Source organism: Rosa chinensis, chromosome 1, assembly GCF_002994745.2.
Source record: "Rosa chinensis cultivar Old Blush chromosome 1, RchiOBHm-V2, whole genome shotgun sequence".
Taxonomy (NCBI): Eukaryota; Viridiplantae; Streptophyta; class Magnoliopsida; order Rosales; family Rosaceae; genus Rosa; species Rosa chinensis.
The window spans coordinates 56,983,686-57,006,317 of record NC_037088.1 but is presented as its reverse complement, the minus strand read 5'-3'; the positions used below and the strand labels follow the sequence as shown (position 1 = coordinate 57,006,317).

General features: G+C 38.6%; 6 protein-coding genes across 12 annotated transcripts; 3 read left to right on the top strand and 3 right to left on the bottom strand.

The window, feature by feature from the left end:
• The first annotated feature begins 7 nt into the window (after positions 1 to 7).
• On the top strand, positions 8 to 3,254 carry LOC112182666 (heat shock cognate 70 kDa protein 2). Its single transcript, XM_024321185.2, has 2 exons — positions 8 to 699; positions 1,323 to 3,254. Exons 1-2 carry the CDS (start codon positions 486 to 488, stop codon positions 3,056 to 3,058), a joined length of 1,950 nt encoding a protein of 649 aa, XP_024176953.1. The 5' UTR covers positions 8 to 485; the 3' UTR covers positions 3,059 to 3,254.
• Positions 3,255 to 3,578: 324 nt separating this feature from the next.
• Positions 3,579 to 6,649, bottom strand: LOC112182669. The gene is made up of 9 exons (XM_024321189.2): positions 6,452 to 6,649; positions 6,308 to 6,369; positions 5,755 to 5,845; positions 5,475 to 5,561; positions 5,229 to 5,282; positions 4,559 to 4,743; positions 4,284 to 4,366; positions 4,070 to 4,170; positions 3,579 to 3,916 (listed from the first exon to the last, which is right to left on the bottom strand). The coding sequence occupies exons 1-9, from the start codon at positions 6,497 to 6,499 to the stop codon at positions 3,701 to 3,703; spliced, it is 927 nt and encodes a 308-aa protein (XP_024176957.1). The 5' UTR covers positions 6,500 to 6,649; the 3' UTR covers positions 3,579 to 3,700.
• LOC112182667 (geranylgeranyl transferase type-1 subunit beta) lies at positions 6,602 to 10,193 on the top strand. Of its 6 annotated transcripts, none has more exons than XR_005801812.1 (12): positions 6,602 to 6,898; positions 6,982 to 7,057; positions 7,156 to 7,220; positions 7,351 to 7,490; positions 7,586 to 7,641; positions 7,737 to 7,813; positions 7,983 to 8,028; positions 8,597 to 8,721; positions 8,972 to 9,039; positions 9,122 to 9,198; positions 9,693 to 9,886; positions 10,022 to 10,193. XR_005801812.1 is itself a non-coding variant. In XM_040508902.1 (12 exons), exons 1-11 carry the CDS (start codon positions 6,743 to 6,745, stop codon positions 9,840 to 9,842), a joined length of 1,047 nt encoding a protein of 348 aa, XP_040364836.1. In that variant the 5' UTR covers positions 6,602 to 6,742; the 3' UTR covers positions 9,843 to 9,886; positions 10,022 to 10,193. The 6 variants fall into 6 exon arrangements, 4 of the variants coding, with proteins under 4 accessions (XP_040364836.1, XP_040364837.1, XP_024176955.1 ...); XR_005801813.1 differs by having other exon boundaries at positions 10,017 to 10,193; XM_040508902.1 differs by having other exon boundaries at positions 9,122 to 9,209.
• A 799-nt stretch (positions 10,194 to 10,992) lies between these two features.
• On the bottom strand, positions 10,993 to 12,787 carry LOC112182668. The gene has a single exon (XM_024321188.2). It carries the CDS (start codon positions 12,296 to 12,298, stop codon positions 11,300 to 11,302), a length of 999 nt encoding a protein of 332 aa, XP_024176956.1. The 5' UTR covers positions 12,299 to 12,787; the 3' UTR covers positions 10,993 to 11,299.
• A 3,575-nt stretch (positions 12,788 to 16,362) lies between these two features.
• Positions 16,363 to 19,178, top strand: LOC112170420. 2 transcript variants are annotated; one of them, XM_040508892.1, is made up of 2 exons: positions 16,363 to 16,508; positions 17,007 to 19,178. In XM_040508892.1, exon 2 carries the CDS (start codon positions 17,329 to 17,331, stop codon positions 18,772 to 18,774), a length of 1,446 nt encoding a protein of 481 aa, XP_040364826.1. In that variant the 5' UTR covers positions 16,363 to 16,508; positions 17,007 to 17,328; the 3' UTR covers positions 18,775 to 19,178. The 2 variants fall into 2 exon arrangements, with proteins under 2 accessions (XP_040364826.1, XP_040364829.1); XM_040508895.1 differs by having other exon boundaries at positions 16,366 to 16,508; positions 17,237 to 19,178.
• Positions 19,179 to 19,515: 337 nt separating this feature from the next.
• Positions 19,516 to 20,814, bottom strand: LOC112182661. The gene is made up of 3 exons (XM_024321179.2): positions 20,294 to 20,814; positions 19,969 to 20,036; positions 19,516 to 19,864 (listed from the first exon to the last, which is right to left on the bottom strand). Exons 1-3 carry the CDS (start codon positions 20,454 to 20,456, stop codon positions 19,763 to 19,765), a joined length of 333 nt encoding a protein of 110 aa, XP_024176947.1. The 5' UTR covers positions 20,457 to 20,814; the 3' UTR covers positions 19,516 to 19,762.
• Positions 20,815 to 22,632: the final 1,818 nt, after the last annotated feature.

Genomic DNA, 22,632 nt, shown 5'->3' with positions numbered 1-22,632 from the left:
ATCATGATGTATATATTCTTTCTATTATATGGAATGGTTTTGTCGACGATTCTTTCGCCGGCAAACATATGTCCCGTAGTCCACGACACCAATGACCTTTTCTTTGCAAGATGTATATCATCAACTAACATTTAAGGATTTAACCCAAGAAAATGATAAAACTTCCATAAATGATAATTATCAAATTCTAAGATATCTTCCAATAGTGGAGACTGTGGACTGGACTTGGTAAACGATCTTAAAAACGGAAACAAACTAGCCCAATGAGCACCGTCCGATATCAAAACCAACGGCTGCGATCAAAACAGAACTCTCTCGACTGTTCACACTCTCCTATCTCCCCCCAGAAATCGCATTACGAACATTCTAGACCAGACTCTCCTATATAAAAAGCCCCAAACGCCTCTGAGCCTGTGATAAGTGACAAACACACGCTGCTACCCTCACATTCTCTCTCACTCTTTAGAGATCTTGATCCGTACACAATGGCCGGAAAAGGAGAGGGACCGGCGATCGGAATCGACCTCGGCACCACCTACTCCTGCGTCGGAGTGTGGCAGCACGACCGTGTTGAGATCATAGCCAACGATCAGGGGAACCGGACGACGCCGTCTTATGTGGCGTTCACTGACACCGAGCGTTTGATCGGTGATGCCGCAAAGAACCAGGTCGCCATGAACCCTATCAACACCGTTTTCGGTAACGTTTCGAAATCCATCTTCTTTTTTTGTACAAGATCTATGAATTTTGGTAATTGCTGCTATACATTGTGCTTTGATATTATGATTTGGTGTAATGTATTATAAATCTGTGCTCGTTTGGATAATTTAAGAGCCTTTCATGCAAGATCTATGAGTTTTTGTTTTAGCTTCTTCAAGATTTTGAATGCTTTAATACCTTCTTTTCGTGTTAATCTGATGCTTTAATACCTTATTTTTGGACATGAAATACAATTCCAAAACAAAGATTTTTATGTCAAAGGAGAAGTAGGGGAAATCAGTGGATCAAATATGCATGTGATTGATTGTTTTACCTACACTAGCTCGATGATCTTCTGCCTTTGAATCGTAGTTTTGTAAATTTACCAAATTTTGATTTGAATATAATGAATTCGACACTGTCAATGTTATAATTTAGAGGTATGCACCATGCGAAACATTGTGTTATAGTTTGGTGCTCTTGGTGGTTCGTTCTTGATGTCTTTTAAGAGACGAGGGTGTTAAGTTTACTATGGTTGATTTTGTTGTTTTGAGGATTTTGTCAGTGTTCCAGCTCGTGGTTTTTATGCAGTGCTTTCTAAATGGATTTGGTTATCTTTGCAGATGCAAAGCGGTTGATTGGTAGGAGGTTTAGCGACTCCTCTGTTCAGGGTGACATGAAGCTATGGCCTTTCAAGGTCACTGCTGGGCCAGGTGACAAACCCATGATTGGTGTTACTTACAAAGCAGAGGAGAAACAGTTTGCAGCAGAAGAAGTTTCGTCTATGGTTCTCATTAAGATGAGGGAGATCGCAGAGGCTTATCTTGGATCAGCAGTCAAGAATGCAGTTGTGACTGTGCCTGCATACTTCAATGACTCTCAGAGGCAGGCTACAAAGGATGCTGGGGTCATTGCTGGCCTTAATGTGATGCGAATCATCAATGAGCCTACAGCTGCAGCCATTGCATATGGTCTTGACAAGAAGGCAACCAGTGTGGGAGAGAAGAATGTGTTGATATTCGATCTTGGTGGAGGTACTTTTGATGTCTCTCTACTTACCATTGAAGAAGGTATTTTTGAGGTGAAGGCTACTGCTGGAGATACCCATTTGGGAGGAGAGGATTTTGATAATAGGATGGTGAACCACTTTGTTCAAGAGTTCAAGAGGAAGAACAAGAAGGACATCAGTGGAAATCCAAGAGCTCTTAGGAGGTTGAGGACATCTTGTGAGAGAGCAAAGAGGACCCTCTCATCCACTGCTCAGACTACCATTGAGATCGACTCCCTGTTTGAGGGTATTGACTTCTATTCAACCATTACCCGTGCTAGGTTTGAAGAGCTTAACATGGATCTGTTTAGAAAGTGTATGGAGCCGGTTGAGAAGTGTCTGAGAGATGCAAAGATGGACAAGAGTACTGTCCATGATGTGGTCCTTGTGGGTGGTTCTACTAGGATTCCCAAAGTCCAGCAGTTGTTACAAGACTTCTTCAATGGAAAGGAACTGTGCAAAAGCATTAACCCGGACGAAGCTGTTGCTTATGGAGCCGCTGTGCAGGCGGCTATTCTTAGTGGTGAGGGTAATGAGAAGGTGCAGGACCTATTGCTTCTTGATGTGACTCCTCTGTCCTTGGGTTTGGAAACAGCTGGAGGCGTGATGACTGTGTTGATTCCCAGGAATACAACCATTCCAACCAAGAAAGAGCAAGTGTTCTCTACTTATTCAGATAATCAGCCTGGTGTCTTGATCCAGGTTTATGAGGGTGAGCGGACGAGGACTCGTGACAACAATTTGCTGGGCAAATTTGAGCTTTCTGGCATTCCTCCAGCTCCTAGGGGAGTTCCTCAGATTACTGTTTGCTTTGACATCGACGCCAACGGCATTCTCAATGTGTCTGCCGAAGATAAGACCACAGGGCAGAAGAACAAGATTACTATTACCAATGACAAGGGAAGGCTGTCCAAGGAGGAAATTGAGAAGATGGTCCAAGAGGCTGAGAAGTACAAAGCAGAAGACGAGGAGCACAAGAAGAAGGTCGAGGCTAAGAATGCTCTTGAGAATTATGCTTACAACATGAGGAACACCATCAAGGATGACAAGATTGCTTCAAAGATTGACCCATCTGACAAAAAGAAGATTGAAGATGCAATTGATCAGGCCATTCAGTGGCTCGATAATAATCAGCTAGCAGAGGCTGATGAATTCGAGGACAAGATGAAGGAGCTCGAGAGTCTTTGCAACCCTATCATTGCCAAGATGTACCAGGGTGGTGCTGCTCCTGACATGGGTGGTGGCGGGGAAGCTGATGTTCCCCCGTCTGGTGGAAGTGGTGCTGGTCCAAAGATTGAAGAAGTCGACTAAGTTGGTTTTGTTCTGGAAAACTGGTGGCTTTTAGGTGTTTAGTTTGATTTTGCTGTTGTAGTGTCAGTATAATTTTCCCTACGGTACTTTTGAACAGTTTTTCTTGCCAAGATCTCTATGAAGTTTCTTGGTAAGTTTGCTAATTATGTTTGCCAATGAAACGTATCTGTTCAATATATTTCTTGTTTTGTATGCATTCTTATTCCTCAAATGAATGAGATTTGGGCAGCAGGGCTCCCAGCTCTTTCTGCTAATAAGAGTCCAGGCAATTACGAATCTTGCCCAGAATTGGAAGTTGAAAGGTGTGTAGTTTTTCTGCGGCTCCTAACAGCGGTGAGAATTTTCTGCATTACAATTACTGTAAGGAGGAGGTTTAGCTTTAAGCCTGTAATTTCCTAAACAGATTATATAGAAACGCATATGTTGTCTTTGGTCAGTTCATGACTCAATGTATTATTATACAGAAAGTTCTCCCAATTGTTTGAATTGAAGGGTGGGACGTGGAAGCAAGGGTAGAAACTGGGACTCAAGCTTAAAATAGATTGCGCATAAAGCAAAATCAAAGAATTCTTTTCCATATAATATGTTGAAATGAAGAAAGAAAAAAATACAGGAGTTATATAGAACAGCCATTAAACCTTGTCATGCTAAACCACTATGGCTTGAAACCTCCTTAACAGCATCCTCTTCCATTTCTACCAGTTGACTGCAGAATGATTCAACATCACGTGCCTCTTCCTTCAAAGTAAATCTAAACTCCTTCCACTGGTACTGACCAATGCCATCCTTCAACAACGGACCGGCAACCTTGCTCAATATGTCAAATCCCTTGCGATCGACAGACAGCATGTATGCATCCTTCCAAGAGAGCATGTATTAATACGTTAAGGTCTTCCAGAAGAGTAGGTGATAATGCATGCCTAGCTACTAATGTACGATAAAACTTCTAACTGCAGCTATTCATATACTATTTGTCTATATTATGTCGAAAAAGAAAAAAGAAAGTCAGACCTTAGCATTGGCATTCTTGTATGTCAAACAAAAAAGCATCAGGGCTCTGCGTCTTGCTACACTCTGATTTATCCCATCAATAAGCTTAGCAGATAAAGGAGCTGGACATGAGAATGTTTCAGATGTGAGTAGATGCTACAGTTTTAGCTTGTCATACACCTGTAGTGCTAAAAATGAGAAAGATCCCTCCAAAAGAAATTCAAAGATATTTCACCTAACGGATCTGCTTTAGATCCACCTATATCTTCTTGGTCAATGTCATGAGTGCTTCCATTGCCATCAATGTACGTGCATGATCTGGACAAAAAAGACCTCGAGTCAGAGGTAGTCGACACAGATATTACTCCATCTCTTGCTAAACATGATTCAAGTTCTGATATGACCTTAAAATGAAACTATCAAGCAGACCGATGAGATCTCTATATGAACATTTACAAAGAAATGTTATGCAGAGAATAAAGGGCAGTATCCAGAATAAAAGGTTCTTGCCTTTGGTTGAACTTATAAACTATGTACTTTTCATCCCCTTCCAAGAGATCCTTAAGGTTTTCACTCCGCGATGTACGACTATGGTCAGAAGAACTTAATACACCTGAAACTGTATAACTAGACGCGCTGATTGCTGTCTGTTCCGATAGCATGACTTCTCTAAGGACTTTTGTTGCAGACTGAGCCTATATCAAGAACAACACGGTCAATGAAAGTATTCAAACCATAGCTAATTGCCTAATATGAACGCTGAATTTCCAACTCATCGCTTATATAGTTATATCTAATGAGGTTAATATTAGCATTCATTCTCTGTTTTAGTGTCCTTATAGTGGATGTAATGAACTGGCCTTAATCAACCATATTAATAGGTGCAGAAATTCTTTGAAAGACTGTCTGCAGGATACCTTCTATTTTCAGCATTCTTACACATTCTGGACCACCAATTATTTGAAACAGGCTATGCAATCATCTGATGTTATTTAGTTCACTGAATTGGTTTCTTTAGGAAAGCAATCAGTTGCAGAATCAAATGTAGTAAAACTACACTAAAATATCAAGTTTCAAGATAATGAACATGAATCTAGCATGTTGGAATAAGATCACTTGGGATTAGAAATTATAATGTTGTAAAAGAGTGAGTGTTGGAGGGATAAGAATCTAAGAATACCTTTTCATCGGTTAAAGGTACAACATCCCCAGTCAGAGCAACTCGAGCTGGTAACTGAAAGTTAAGAAAAATCAACTATTAGGTAGCTTTATTTAAACAAGATACTATCTCTGACACTACCTTATGCAGCTTCATATTTATTCCAACAATTAAATGCTCTGCGAAAGAAAGTCCTTTAGACTAAATCTTGGGCGCTAAACATGTATCATTCAATTAGCTAATTTTGGTGAAGGGATACAAATCTACCTTCTTTATTGATCTAAGTAAACTTGCCAGCGGCCCTGGGATGGGATTGGCCACAGAAAAAGAACTCCGTTCATCAACAATTAAGTTCTGCACACCAAAATAATAAGAGAATAAGAAGCGTTATGGCTAGATAGCAGGCAAGTGTCCCCACTTAATAGACAACAAAATACAATCTTTGTGTGCGGATATCTCAAAAGCACTCAAGTGAGAAGATTAAGAAAGCAATTAATGATGTCAGAAGGTAAAGCTAATCACTTTAAACACTATGAAATGAGCTTACCACATTATGCAACTCCTTCTCGGGTACCCAAATGTACGGCTTCCCTCTTTTGCATATGTACTTGATCTTCGATGTGTAAATATCCTCCTTGCTAACACAACCATACAGATAAAAACAACAAGAGTTAATGTCTGAGCCTAGCTGTCCCTTCGATTATAGATATCAATGTTTACTAAAGACATCCAGAAAATGAGCAGGCACCAAAACTTTGAACCCTATGTCTTATTAACACCACAGTTATGATCAACTCCAAGCTATTATCCGAACCTTAAGTTCATAGGTGTGATTGTCTACATGGATTATCTATAATCACGACGTTTTCAATGTGAATTCAATCCCTTTCTGCTACATCTTCCATAAGCAAAGTTCTCAGCTCAACAAACCCAACAAACTGGATACTATGCTCAATTCAGTGAAGGTCTGCTATTGGATTAAGAACCCAAAAAAAAAGATTCTTTTATTGCTTACAAACCACTAAACAAGCTCAAGGGTATAAAGCTGCAAAGAAGAAGCAGATGAAGCTGAGAATTAAAGGGTCCGAGCAAATGGGTACCTTCCTTTAGCATCAGCCTTGATAGTATTGAGCTGCCCTTGCCAATTCGAAGACAATATACTCTGCAATAATTTCAACCTCATCAAAATCTCTACCATCCAAAAATCCTATAAAAACCAACAACAGAAAACGAAAAGGGTTCACCTTGCACTTCTCAGCAAACGTCAAAACCGTCGCCTTGTTCGTCTTCATGACTGAAGAGGCGTCGGAGCGGGTCAGGGTTTTAGGGGTGTGTGGGTTTTAGAATGGGGTAACCCAAAATAGTAAAGACAATGAGGCTTTCTCAGCTAAAACGCCACCGTTTTGTCTTCGGTTGCGTAATTAAAGCAAAAAGTTTAAAGCTTTTTGATAACAAATTGGCCCCCACAGAAAGAGTAAGAAGAAGGCAAAGAGTCCACCGGAGCTTAGCAGAGACTTGGATCTCGATCTCCGGCCATGGAATCGGAGCCATTCGAGAGAGAAAAGCACGTGACTTTTCTGGAGATGATGTACCGGCTCCTCCCACACCAGTACCAGACCCAAGAGATCAACCGCCTCACTCTCGCCTACTTCGTCGTCTCCGGCCTCGACCTCCTCCGCGCTCTCCACCGCGTACGTCATCAATACGTCGCCGTTTAAGGGATTCAGTTTTTTATTTTTTTTTTCATTCACTGATTGGGATTTTGGATTTTCAGATTGACAAGGACGCAGTTGCCGATTGGGTTCTTTCACTCCAAGCTCGCCCAAGTGACAGCGACCAAGTCAACAATGGTATTGATTCAATTCAGCTTTTCAATTTTGTTTGAGCTTAAATTTTGTAAATTTTATTGGAAAAAAAAAAAAAAAAACGAGTCTTTGATTTGGTGCAGGGCAATTCTATGGGTTTTATGGTTCCAGAAGTTCTCAGTTTTCTCCTCAAGATGATAATAATGGGGTATGGACTCTGTGTTTTTGGGTTGTTCTGGTTTGAATAATTATGTGTTTTGATCTGTTGAGGTAATTCTAAGAAATATGAGCACAAGTGTATGCATGAGTTACTGATTTGGTGTGGTTACTTTTTACAGGCTTCGAGTTCCGGTATCAGTAACTTGGCAAGCACGTATTGTGCTTTGGCCATACTGAAAATTATCGGCTATGACTTGTCTAGTATCGACTCTGAGTTGTTGTTGAAGTCGATGAGGAACCTTCAACAGCCAGATGGGAGGTGTGGTGAAAGTTGTAGTTACTTTCTCCATTGTTTTTTGGGGTGTTATGAGGTAAATGGATTGATTTACTGATGATTTCGACTGTATTTGGCAGTTTTATGCCTATACATACAGGGGCGGAGACTGATCTTCGATTTGTTTATTGTGCTGGTAAGAAGGGAAAAGCAATTGTGAATTTACTTTTTCAGTTGTTTAATTCAATATTTTTGACAATGTGGTATGAATTTAGCTGATTGATGTACCAGCTGCGATTTGTCATATGTTGGGAAATTGGAGTGGCATGGACAAGGAGAGAGCCAAGGAGTACATAATAAATTGCCAGGTTTGTCTAGCTACTTTAGTGATCTTAGGTAGTCTGTCTATATATCAGTACTTTTTCATCCTCTTCGCATTTATATCTTGTGTCTAGTATTTGATCAGTACATTTCCAAATCACAAATATTTATTATCACTGTGTAGATACTTATACATAACTGACATTGATTTTTCAGTCATATGATGGTGGATTTGGGTTGACTCCTGGTGCAGAATCTCATGGTAAGTTAAAACATATATTTAGAAATGCTTAACTATTTTCATTAGGCAGTATATGTGGTCCGATTGAATTCTGTACTTTCATTTTCAGTCCTAGTAACTTGTTCTGTAGTATTGCTATCATGCCCTTATTAGAGATGACCTAAGATAAGCTGAATAGTTCAAAAATTCAATGAAAAATTCTAAAGACATTCTGAGTTTTTCTCAAACACTCCTTTAATTATTGACAGATAAAATCTTTTGGTTCTCTTCGTAGTTATTGAAGTACTTGATATATCTCCAGGGACTAGTTATATTATAAATGTGGTGGTTTACATCTGAGTTCAAGAATTGAGTTACTTGTACTTATTGAATGTTAATGAGAACATAGCCATGTCTTTTCCTCATTCCTTACCCCCTAGACCCTTACCAGTTGGTTGCTTGTTTGTTGGTATTTTGCTCGAGTCTTATTGATGAGTATTTTGACTAAAGAGGGAATAAAATAACTGCCTTACTAGCTATCTTGTTTTAAGGTCATAGAGTTCAACTCTGCATCTTCTTCAATGATATAATGTTCCTTTTAGTGTCACAGGTGGTGCAATCTATTGTGGTATTACTTCTCTCCGGTTGATGGGATTCCTTGAAGAGGATGTACTTTCCAAAAATGTGTCATCCTCCATAGTAAATGTGCCTCTGCTGCTGGTTTGGTGCTTACAGGTTTATGATCTCACCTAATCTCTTCAACCATTATCAGTTTCCTAGAGATTATAGGCTTATAGCATTCCAGCACATAAACAATTGACAGGCATGTGGGCCGTTAAAAGCTTTAAAATCTGCTAATTAAGTAATCTAGAAAGAACTGTCCCTGAGTTTTGCATTCTCATAGTTTAACTTTTCTGTTGTTATAAGCTGTTTCAGTGACATTTTATTAACTTTTCTCACCAATCATTCTTGTATACCACTGCAGAGGCAGGCAGGTGATGGTGGATTCCAGGGTAGACCCAACAAGCCTAGTGACACATGTTATGCATTTTGGTATGTGGATGAACAACTTGTGGTTTTCATATGTATAATATTTGGAATTGTGTAATGTGACAAGGAATATATGTTTGTATAGGATTGCATCAGTTTTGAAGATTTTAGGGGGGCACAAATTGATTGACCAGAACGCTTTACGTGGATTCTTAATAACTTGTCAGTCTCAGGTGCTTTGTTTCTCTTTCTCCCATATTGACCTGTGATGATAGAAGAAGCACATTATCTTTAGATTTGCCTTGTTATTACTGCATATGAAAAAAACCACTATTTGACCAATCTCTTTCTCATGAGTGATATAAATGATATTCTGAGGTTATTGATGATAGAGGCTCTGCCAGCATGCCCTGTGGGTTTTCCATGTCATAGAAAAGAATCATAATTGCTTTCTATTTATTGGATGCATCTTACGTACATATGATTACGGCTAGAAAGACATTGAATATAAAGGGAAGTTCATGTTCTTAAAAAAGTATGTTCTGACCAATACAATGCAGAAATAAGTTGAATCACTTGATTTGTATGAAACTCTTCAGAAGAGCAAATTCATATGATAAAATAGAAGTCTGTGAATCTCTATCTTAATTTTTCCCCAGCTAATCTACTTGCTTATGACTCCTGACCTTTGTTGTTCATGTACGTGTTTCCATCAGTATGGTGGTTTCAGCAAATTTCCAGGGGACCTGCCAGATCTGTATCACTCTTATTATGGGTTTACAGCATTCAGCCTTCTGGAAGAACCTGGCCTCAATCCACTCTGTGTTGAGCTAGGAATGACGGATCTTGCTGCCATAGGAATCTAACTTATTATTCATATTCGTTGCCTTGGAGTTGCAACTAAGTTTACGTGTGTTTCCACATATTCAATTGTGTTCTCAGTTAGAATTTTTATTTTCATTCATGAATACAGTGATTATAAAGTACAAATCCTTAGTTATAAGTTGCAACTGAAATTTTTTTTTTTTTTTTTCTGGAAGGACAGTAAGTGCGAGTTATATAACAGAATTACCGCCTCTCCGTGGATTGCAAGAGTTGCTTTCTGTATCGTCTCTGCTCACCATGATATTGTTTTATAACACAGCATAAAACTGCTCAACTGCAATGAGCTTTCTAAAACGTTATTGTAATCTAAAGTGAGAAAATCTTCCCCAGCACGGGTTGTATTGCAGGTTGTTTGCATTTAGGGTTTAGATGCCTCGAATACATGCATTTAAGAACGATTACTCGAGCTTGAATATTGAGAGGTTAAGTATGAGAAATTCTGTTTTTCACCGAGTCCAACAGTTGTACAATCACATACTCCGGTGTATGGTAGAACATTCGGTGAATAACAGCTCTTTCATGGTTAAGGATGTCCGGGTACTGTATATTAAAGTCCTGAAGCTCATGATTTCAGCCATGAATCCATCAGCATTGCCCATACAAAGGGACAGTAAGAAAGTAAAAGTCTATAATGATTCTTGAAGGTGGGAATATGCACCTTTCGGCAAATTCCCACAAGGCACTTTCACGGGCATTTGCTTTGGCTTTGTTGTTTAGGTAAAAGCCTAAAGGCATCTCTCTCCCCGTCAACTTTGTCATGTAATGCAGGTGGTAATGGTATGCAACCCCTTTCACAATTTGTTAATTCTTATGTCAGCTTGTAAATCCATGTTCTGTTTATTAAGTAAACTGGTAAATCCAGGTTTAACATGAACTAAATCTTCAACATCTACCTAGTGGGGATAAACATGCCAGAACAATGACATGGCCACAGTGATTGTTTATGCATTTTCTTACTGACAAAGCGGAAGTAGACTTCGGTCCCAAAAGAACTTTATGAAATTATTGCGGTATTTGAAAGTGTGTTGTATAGTATTTCGGAGTGGCAATATTACGAAGTCACGAGGCTTAGATTAGCTCATTGCGTATAACTCTGGAGTCCTATAGAATTTTTGGTATTTGGACAGGGCAGATCAATAGTAGCATTCAGTCACAAGAAGGTTACAGGAATTAGACAACTCAGGAGACATGGAGACTGAATAAAAACAAAGAACTCCACAGTCCTCCATAGGTCCCCACCCCATCTTCACCACCATCTTACACAAATTGTTGTCCCCCATTAAAACTCAAATTAAGATACAGTGCACAAGGCATTTTCATATTAACCTAATCCCGAAGACCCCCCTAAACACCACTAAAAACCCAAGGATAAAACCAAAAATTTAATTAATTAAGAAGAAAAAAGAAAAAGAGAGGGATCACAATACTTCATGGAGCTCTAATGTAAAGTGGGCTTCTTGTTGATTGATGATCTGAATGCTGAAGGTGAAGAAACTAGTGGGAGTACCTGTGAAGTGCTTGAATGGTGTTGTTGTAGATGATGAAGATGGTGATTGAGCTCCCTTTCTTTGTTCTTGTCAACAATTATGGTGATATAAGACCCATCTTGATCCTCATCTTTAAGGAACTTTGACATTGAAGCTTTACTAGCTTTACTCTCTTTCTCTTCAACAGGTCCATCTTTCTTCTGAAGACCCTCCTCAGCTTGTTCCTTTAATTTCACTCTAAGTTTCTCCTCTGCTTCCTGCAAGAACTTGAACTTTGGAGGAGGTGATGACCTTATCCTGTTGAACTCTGCATCACTCTTTGATTCAAAGAGAGGGGAACTGAAATTGAATCCATGTTGGTTATGAGAGTCAACAGGAGTGAGAGGAGGTGTGAAAAGAGTTGGAGAGCCCAAAGGAGTCAAATATGGTGTCTCCACTGTGATAAGCAAATCACTCAAACTCTTACTTCGTGACCCCTTTTGGCTCTTGTCGCCACACCTAGACTTCGCATCTTCAGATTCCAAGTCCTCCTTTGTTTCCTCTACAATTGTGAAGAGGTGTCTTGGTGGCCCAGAAGCGGTTTGCAGCCTCATAAGCTCTGCATCCAGTTCATCTTCTTCAAAGGGTTTGAGCAGCAAATCATTGTTGCTTGCTGTGTGCATATGAAGCTGAAGCTGAGCATTTGGTTCATGGACAAGTGTGTCTGTGATTCTGAATGAAGAACAAAGCTGTTGGGGGCTTTGAGCCATGTGGCTCAAAGACTTAGAAGTCCTTCTCCAGCAGAACATGTAGAACACCTCCTTTGATGGGCTGCTGTAGTCATCTTCTATCTCTCTGTTGGTCAGCCTCTTCTTCCACCACAGCAAGTAGTAAAGCTCAGCAATTAGAGCCAAGAATAAGCAACCAAAAACCACACTCAAACCAAGTCCTACACTACTCAAAGATTTCATCTTTGTCTCCAAATCTCATCAGAAAACCACTAATATCACCTTTAAAGACTCCAGCTTTTTTCACCCAAGCATATTGTCAAACAACTTCAAGGCAAGTAGGCAACTAAACAGAGCAGCTCCAATCTTCTCTGAGAAAAAAGAAATAGCTAAAGAACCCAGATATTTGTTTCACCAGTTCTCTTTATTTTGCATGCTCACTACTTTACCAACAAGCTAAAACCCATCACCTAAAGGCCTTCTCTTTCTCTCTAAATCACACCCTTTAAATCATGATTACAAAAGCCTCCTGCTTTTAACCCACTAAGCACTAAAACTGGCCCAGATAGCACATTGAGAAAAACCCCCCTAGTTAACACAAATGTGTCAAAACTATAGCAAAATAAAAAACAAAACAAAACTGGCCGGGAGCTCTAAATAGAAACAGCAAGCTATGATATGAAAGTGGGCAAAATGGCCAAATGGCTTCCCTAGTTTTATGGCTGAGAGGACTCGCTTCCTTCGAGAAATGTTCACATGGGAAGACAGAGACAAAAGACAGTGATATGTCATATGATTATATGCTAATGGACCTCTCTAATTTCCCCAACAATACTCATAGCCATAGGTTAGCATCTTGTTTCATATTGTACCAAATTAGAGTAAACAAAAATTATGCTTTATTAATAAACTAAAAGTTTAACTATTAATTTTTTTTTATCTGAAAATACTTCAATTGAAAACCTGAAAGGGAAAAGGCCCAAACAAGTACATAATTTTTCTGAGTATAGTTGGGGAAATTTTTCTGTACCTTAATATCTTGAGCAGGACATTATATGATTCTTCTGTCTTTGACTCCAAGTCAAAATGCTAATGACCTTTTTATCTTATAGAAGTGGGGTTGACACCCCATGATTAAAAGATATTAATCTTCTGACAAATGCACATTCCCTTTCTGTTTTCACAGAATATTATATACTGCGTATCCATATGAGACTATATGCTGATAATTTATATACCACAGCATTATAAAATGGAAAAGGAAAAACAATAGAGAGAATATTCATCTTGAAGTTCATCTTCAGCTGTTGCCTTGCCTGTAGTTTTCTGGAAACAAGTGGGCATTCAATAGAATCAATCCATATGATCTTATTATTGAAATTTGGGACCATGTTAAAGAATTTTTATGCATATACAGATATCAACTGCGTATAATTTGATAATTGATCAGTAAAATTACACGTAACGACCTACTCTAAAGAAGTGCAATAAGTCGCACAAACTGATCATAGCTCACCGGAAAAACACTTGCAGGCCTTGAAAACCCTAAACCCTGACTAGAGACACCAATGCCTTGGGCCTAGGGTCTACGTGGTATTCTGTGATGTGGTCTTAACAAAAGACCTCTTTGGGTCTTTGTGGTATTGTTTAATCACAGGCCTTACAGCCAGAAATAATGCCTGCGTTTTGGGTACCATATTGCAGATAACAGGGCCCAGTTTAGGGTGTCAGGCCCCACAAGGGGTGGTAGTGTTCAGGGTGGTAGTGTTCAGGCCCAATGTCCATGCACATCTGCACATTCCACACCAGGAGATCATTAGTGGAACTGTAGAAGGTTGAATGTCTGTTGCCCTATAATAGATAAACTAACAATGCCATTCCAAAAAGGAAAATCTTTAGGCATGTTTTTTTTAAACTTGGACCCCTTTTTTATGAGATTGGTTTCCCTTCAGTTTTTATTAGAGAATCAAAACATAGTCATCAAATGAAGATCCTATAAAATGGAGCTGGAGCTATCGAGAAGACATGAAAACGTTCGCACTATGCAATTACCAAATCAACATTCTCACAATATCGATGACAAAACTCATGATATATTGTAGATAAAAGCTCAGTCCATGCTCCAATTGAAATGACCTCAATATTATTTTACACATCAAAACCTCCTATGAGTTTACATTTCATCTCGTGTTATTCTCGATCAGGTGGACCATCGATGAGATCGGCTCTTGCTTACGAGTAGCCACATATAAGGCAAATCACTCTACTCTTTTCTCATATGTCATACACTCAACTTGGTACATCAAATGATTTGGATCTCAGAGCACCTACCATTTTCTGCAAGTAGTGTTAGTGGAGGACGATCTAAGCTTACTTACTTTTCACTTAAGATATAGCAAAATGGAATCTTACTAACTTTAAGTACTAGTTATACATGAAAGCTGCCATGGACGGCCCCTATAAGGACACACCACATATGACATATATACGAGGACTAATTAGATAGAATCGTGCTAGCTTTTATCTTCTTCTTTAATAATTTTTTGCCTTTTAGTCAATTAAATAATTCCAATAGACTATAATAAGGCTCTAGGATACAGCCTAAAACCAGAAAACACTTAAGACTTATAGTTAAGGTACCATTTGGTACATTATCAACTCCAAGTATCAATAATTCTCCCTATATTAATAACATTATTTTCCTTGACTACCCATATGTTGAAGTTGTTGTAATAGTGGACACACGCTTAATCTTTGGTGACTAGTAAAACACTTGATGTCATTGATGAAGTGTAAGTGGGAAACCTAAAAGGCAAACCTAGAAGGCTTAAAGGACAATTCTCATTTGCCAAGCTTGTACTTCCGAGAGCCAACAAATACGTCGATCCCATTAATTAAATTTTTTTTTTTTATAATAAATAATTAGGCGAAAGCAGAGCATCTTCTAACGATACCAATTATTCGATATTCAGTTACTCTGACAGCAACACTACTATAACAAGATTGGTCGTATACGAGAGATGATCATCTTATCATCTATCTAGTTCTACTAACAATTTTTTTTTTTCCTACTAATAAGGTTTAGAATGTGATAAAAAGTAAAGAAAATGATCTGGTAATATAAAATATCTGGAAAATATCTTGAGATCAGGTGGAGTGAGGCCCAACTTATGGTTTTGGGTTATCAAATAAGGGAGGTGGTGTGGTGTGGTGATAAGTAGACTTGGACTGGGTGTGAGCTATGGAGCACCGTGTCTTCTTCTTATCTTTGACAATTATGCGATCGACATAAAAATTCGAAAAGCTATTACGTGTCTGTGATAAGCTCCTAAGTATGGTTAACGCCGTCAGTCGTCGCTAACGGCTGTGTTGTTGACTGGTAGTCGTCTTCAACTCAACATATGTCAAGCAACTAGGTCCCCAACAATTCCACTTTTATTTTGTAGGATTCTTCCATTCTTTTTAGTTTTTATGTTCTCTCATCTCTGTAGGAGAAATATACACTTTGACTAGAACAAAGAAATATAATTTTTTAATAAAATAATCACCTTAATTTTCATCATAGACCGTAAAAAAGAAATTCACTATATGAGTAATTCAAGAAAAAAAAAAGTGTTTTTACAAAATAATACCACATTAGTTGGGCAGTTGGCTATTGATTGTAGAGGATAGGATGCTTTCAAGTCTGTGATAACAGACCTTCCAATGTGCACAACTAGGTTGGAGAAAAAACTCTATTATGCAAAAGTAGCCACAAGACGAATGAAAAATCTTAGGCTACACAGACTTCATTCAGTCACGTCTGTTAACATCTCAATCCAGCAGTTATACGATCAAATCTCAATTAGATGACATAGGTTAACCATAAAATCGGTGAAGAGTAATGCGAACATTTGTCGCCATATGAGTCATCTCTCCATTTATTTTTAACAAACATACTATTATTAAGACTATAAATTTGGACCAAAGTCTCATCATAAGTAATCTATTTTGAATGGAAAATGAGCTGAAAAGGAAAGAGTTTAATTACGTACAAATATTCCAAAAACCTTGATACTACCTTAAAATGGCTAATGTGGCGTCATCTCAAGCATTAAACATGATTTAACGGTTAAGATCGGCTTACTAGGGCGTAGTTATCCGGGTCCCGGGTGCGGGTCAAACTCACAACAGTCCATCTGAACCCACAAAGGTCCAATTCCAAGAGACGCCTGTTTTGACCCATCTCGGGCAATTCACCGCCGCCGTTAACTTAAACGCCGTTACATTCCCGACTCCGATGTTAACCGGTGCAGGTCCCTTCTCACTAACTCCGTCTCTTTAAACAGACTCCGTTATCTCCACCCCTCTCTCTCTCTCTCCCTCTCTTTCTTTCTCTCATTCTCTCTCCCAATTTTGAGGCTCTGATTGCAATTTCCTCTGTAGCTGTTTGTTTCCAAAGCTTCCTTTATAGGTAAAACCTTCGAATATCTCTTCGATTTTGGGAATTTTTTTTTTTGGGCTTGTTTTTGCTTGATTTTATTGCTTTGAATATTTATATTCTCATATACATTTTGGGGATTTTTGTTGTTGTTGAGATTCTAGGGTTTTTTTTTTTTTTTTTTGGGTTCTGGGTCGGTTTGTTTTGGTTGATTAGAAGGTGGGAATAGGAAATATATTGGAATATTGGATCTTTGAAAATCAAAGATGGTTTGGATTCTTGGGATTTTGAAGAAAGTTTGAAGCTTTGTATAGAACTGAGATGTATGGGTTTTGAAAGCAAGTTAATTTGTTGTGTGGGAATGAAGGAAATGATGGAATTTATGAGCCCTGTTTTTGTTTTTGGGTCTTGGGTTTTATGTGAAGCAGAATAAGGGATGGGCTGTGCTGAAGTTCATTGATTGAATATAATGTTATTGATTTTGTGAGAAGTAGTTGTGATTGAGTTTCATTGATTTGTTATGGTTTTCAGGTTGTTCTTGTTTTGAGTTGATTGTTGTGCTTCAATGTGGTTTGGGATTGAGTGATGGGTCTGCAACTATTTGGATGATTTGTTTGTGGGTGTGAGTCATAAGGACTTCTTTTCGTTTGATGATTGTGTAATGGATCTGCAGTCTTTGTTAGTTCATTTTGATGTGTTAAAGATGTTTGTGAGGTGACTATATTTGAATAGTGGGTTTATGACTTGTAACCCGAAAGCAGGAGAAGGAATTAATTGATTTGTGGAGAATCATGGGGAAGCTCTTCTCACTACTTTGTCCATAGAGAATTCTCATTTGTCTACGTTGTTGTCGATGGATTCTGGTTCTTTGGCACATGATGAATTGGAGAGAGAGATGAATCGGACCTTCATACTTTCGCGCCCTCCTGATATCAATCTCCCATTGCTGTCTGAACCAAGCCCACCTCCTCCAACTTGGAATGATCCATGTGACATCTTGGATGTAGGCCTTGGGTCTCAAGTGTATGAAGCTGAGACAACAATCAGTCTCCCCAAAGTCGCAAGGAAATGCAACAAGAGACTCGATAGTGTTTGGGGTGCATGGTTTTTCTTTAGCTTCTATTTCAAGCCTGTTTTGAACGAGAAGTCTAAGTGCAAGATCATTCGGGACAGTAATGGGGTGTCTGGGTTTGACAAAACAGACTTGCAGCTAGATGCTTTCCTGGTTCAGCATGATATGGAAAACATGTACATGTGGGTTTTCAAGGAAAGGCCTGAAAATGCATTGGGGAAGATGCAGCTGAGGAGTTACATGAATGGGCATTCTCGCCAAGGAGAGCGGCCCTTCCCATTTAGTGTGGACAGAGGTTTTGTGCGGTCTCATCGAATGCAGAGGAAGCACTACAGGGGTCTCTCTAACCCTCAATGTGTTCATGGGATTGAAATTGTTAGGACACCCAACCTCATGTGTCTTGATGACGAAGAGAGGAAGAGGTGGACAGAGCTTACAGGCCGAGATGTAAACTTCTCAATCCCGCTTGAAGCGAGTGATTTTGGTTCTTGGAGGAACATACAGAATCCCGAACTTGAGCTTGACCGGCCTGCCCCTCCATCAAAGAACAATATAAATTCTCATCAAAGAAAATTGCTTGATGGTACTGGTTTGAATTTGTCAACTCAGCCATCAGACCATGGAAACAGTGATGGAATGGACCTGTCACCGGTCTGCCATAAGCGAAAGAAAGAACTCTTTCCTCATGGAAATGACAATGATTGCTGTTTACCCAATAACCACCATTTTGACAGAGTTTTGGATGGCAAAATCCACACAGATGAGTCATCTTGGTTTAATGAGTTTAGTGGGGCAATGAAGAATGCATCTGGGCCGGTTACAGCTGCAAAGACAATATACGAGGACGATGAAGGGTTTTTGGTCATTGTCAGCTTACCTTTTGTAGATCTTCAAAGGGTTAAAGTTACTTGGAGGAATACTAATTCACATGGGATTGTAAAGATATCTTGTGTGAGTACAGCTTGTATGCCATTCATTAAGAGGCGTGATAGAACATTTAAGCTAACAGATCTGGCACCAGAGCACTGTCCTCCTGGGGAATTTGTCAGGGAAATTGCTCTTCCAACTCGCATTCCAGAAGATGCCAAACTGGAAGCGTATTGTGATGAGACAGGAACAATGCTCGAAGTTATGGTGCCCAAACGTCGAGTAGGACCTGAAGAACACGAGGTCCGTGTGTGCCTCCGCCCCTCTCCCTGGAACGAAAGGGAGCATTTGTTGACCTGAAGGAGGCATTAAGATGACAGATGCAATAAACATTTTTTTTTTTTCTGTTTCATTGTTTTTTAACTTGATTCCGCCGAGGAAATCTATTGAATGAAATCTGATTTTTTTTTCTTTTCTTTAGAAATTTTAAACCCCTAGAAAAAGAAAGAAAAAGTTAGCATCCTTTTCTTTTCCTTTTTCCACACTATTTATCAAATTGATGTTGATTCATGTAGGTGGTATGTTATGTATCTTATGTCGTATTAGCCATATGTTCTTTGCTTGTAGCTTTGCACTGAAGTTCTGGTGCGGGAGTTCAACATTATTATAAGTTTGCATTCCCATAGTGCTTGGATTGAAGGTTCTTTGTATAAATGAAATACTTATGTGTACTATTATCTCATATATATGTATCTTATTTTCCATTCGCCTCTTCGGCTGTATATAACAGGTAGAATTTGATTCAGAATTACAACACTAGCTTGTGTTGTGGAAAATTGCTAGTGCTTCATTTGTGCCTTAAATCGTTAGCTAAGAATTCGTTGCGCTTTAACATATCTGCTGTTGAAATCTTTGAACAGATTATGCAGCAGAACGGGGAATATAGCCAGTCTCATTTGTACTTGTTTAATTTATCTTATTCTAAACGATTGCAAACTAGAACCAACACAAGTAATCTTTAAAAAAAAAAAAAAAAAAACTAGTACCAACACATGCTGATAGAAAACTACCTCATGTTGTTGTTTACTTCAAGATAAGGAAAATGCAATAGACTGTGCAGGTCTACATAATATCAAAACATAAAAATGAAAAGCTAGCCCCAATAGCATGCATTACTGCTGCAATTATGTTATAAAATAGGTTGAAAACTAGTGCAAAGCAAATGATCATTAACCCTAATCCCAGAAACTAATCTGACTGATATAGTCCCAAAAATTCGTCAAAACCATTTTTACTTCTGCTTGCTTAGCATGATATCCATGGCAAGTGTCCCCGGCCGGCCTCTCATTCATGAGTGGGTAAATGGTGGTAATTGCCGATTTCCGATGGGGTTTGGCCCTGATGGAACTTTGTGAACATTCTTAACGGCAACCAGCTTCCTGGAATTGAGCTGTTATCACAGAAACAAGAACATTTGTCCATCATTTTAACTAAAATTTTGATTGAATTAAAATATCATATGAAAGAATTCAAAAGTAGTAGTAGTTGACTCACCCGAGTAGCTAACATGTGTTTTGTGGCCACCAAACTCTTTCTTGCTGGTGCAGTTTCCAGATCAAGCTCTGCAACAAGCATATAATAAAGGGGAGAAAATAAATGAGCAAGCATATTAACTTGGTTTCTGATTCACACACCAACTTAGCAGAAGATCCAAAAATTTTGCCTACAACTTATATAACTATTGCATATAAACATCACATTCTCGCATTCAATATATCACGTGTAGATAGTTTTGCGAGAGGGACGATGTATACAACAGTTATAGGCAAGAACATGTCTAGATTTTAGCAAAATACCAAGAAAGTTGATAAGGTCTTGCCTGCAGACGCTGCATCTATAGCCACAGAGGCAGTGGAATGACTTGGAAGAGTAGCGATAAGCAGAAGTATTGCAAAAACAAGGGATACTTGTTTCCTCTTCATCTTTGGCTTAATTGTGATTCTCTTTTGCATGGGAAGATCTGAAGTGCTGCAGAATTGCATTTATAACTGATTCACTTATTCACTAATCATATCTTTGTTTGAAATATTGAAATGCCATCATAGAGCTGTCTGGGAATCCAATGCCACCTATATATACAAATTCAATCATTCACAGTTAATAAGCAGCTTGTCATGTTATGTTGACTTCTCAAGTTATTCCATGTCCAGTACTGGATTGTCCCTCCTTACGTGACACGCAAAGCTATCCTCTCCAGCTCTACAGTACCAGAATAGAGAATACAGTGAACCCAACTTACTAGTCAATGAGTGCCTAACTTAAGATAGGACACCTTTCACCATAGCAATGATGATACATGCTCCAATGAGACAATTTGTATTGAATTAGTACTGTTAATATGGGACATGATTTTCTGTCTGGAGTATTGAAGGATTTAGGATCTATTGATTATATTCTGATTTAGCTAGCTTTTTCTTGCTAAAAGTAAGTTGGCTTTTCTCCTTTGCTTTCCTATTATGCATGTGGTTGAAGACTTGAAGTCATTCCTCTAATTCTGCTAGCCAGCTTGAATATATATAAACATGTAAAGCTGATATTTCGTAAGAGAGAGAAGTTCCATATCAAATTTCTAAACCCATTCACTTGGCATTAATTGCTGCATTATGATCCTTAAATATAGTACTTGAACTGTCAAATTTCTCTGTCACCAAGGCTTTTCTTTCTTGGAATCTGTTCTTACGCCACATTTGATACAGTTGGAGCATTGTTGCTACTACGTGCATTGTTATCCAACAACTTCATTATTCTACTAAAGTTGCCTTAATTATGATAGCCTTATGACCTTTCCTAATAATCACTCCTGGAATAATCTGAAAGTTTCTTCCCATGCCTAATCATTGATCAGTGGCATCAGTTTCTCTTGCTTGCATTTTAGAAATTTCTCAGTCACTCTAAGCCATTTTAATTTGTGTCATTGTTCAATAAAATTTTGCTGAAAAACCTCCAATAAAAAATGAAACAAAACATTTTCCCAAGAATAGACTCGTCGTTAAAAGTTTCCCGATATATAGAAGGGACACACGTTTGCCAGCCTACTGTTCGTCGGTCATATGGCACTTTAAGGCCTAGCTTGTTTCGCAGATTTGAGGAATTGGGAAAGGAAAGTTATTCCTTTCCTTTGTTTGGTAACCACAAAGTCCGGAAATGCTTTTCTGACATAGGAGAAAGTTTGGCGTAAACTCATTCCACTCAAACTTCATGGGATTGAGTTTCTCAGCATTAATTGCAATAATTTTGGACAATAATACCCTAGCATTAATTGCTTGATCAGTACCCTTGGTAGTGTTGAAAATTCATTCCAAGTTGTTTTTATTTTAAAATAGAAGGGTATTATTGAAATATTGATATATTTTAACTTTCCTTTCCTGCACCAACCAAACATCGGAAGGGAAATCAAATGATCTTTCCTGGATGTTTTCTCTGCTTTACCAAACACAGGAAAATGAAATTTGACAGGAACTTTATATCACGTTTACTTATTTGGAATGGAAAATAATCATGAATCGGAGACAAGTTGAATGAGAGAAGAAAGGAATCGGTATTGATTCCAGAGGAATGATTCCTAAACCCATCTCCTCCCTTGGTAATCAAATTCCTGAGTATTCAGGAATCGATTCCTAATAAATAGGTGGGACCTACACCAATTCCGATTCATTCATGTGTTAGTAAACACATGAATTCTTTTACCTGGAATCATTCCGATTCCTTTATGTGTTAGTAAACACATGAGTGTTTTTACTCCGTAATCATTCCATTACATTCCATTCAATTCCAAGTAAGTAAACATGCCCTTAGTTTCTATTCCCCACAGGAAAGACAAGGGAATCGATTTCCTTTCTGTGAACCAAACGATGCCTAATGGAAGTCTACGATTAACCATAAATGGAAGGTCACATTTGCCACTATTCTATTTTCATCTTTGGTCAGCCTCAAGCGACGTTTGGGGCAGTGAGCTAATATGCCACATGGCCTCGAGATATATTCTTCCCATAAAGAAAAGAAGACCCTCCACTATTGCTGAGCTGAAAGCCTGAAAAACAGGACTAAATGAGTATCATGTATTGCTATATTGCAAGTCTACAAAAATAAGTGGTCGATCCAATTACACCCCAAGACAAACAATGCAATTAGGCTCGTACTTTTTCTCTGTCTAGATTC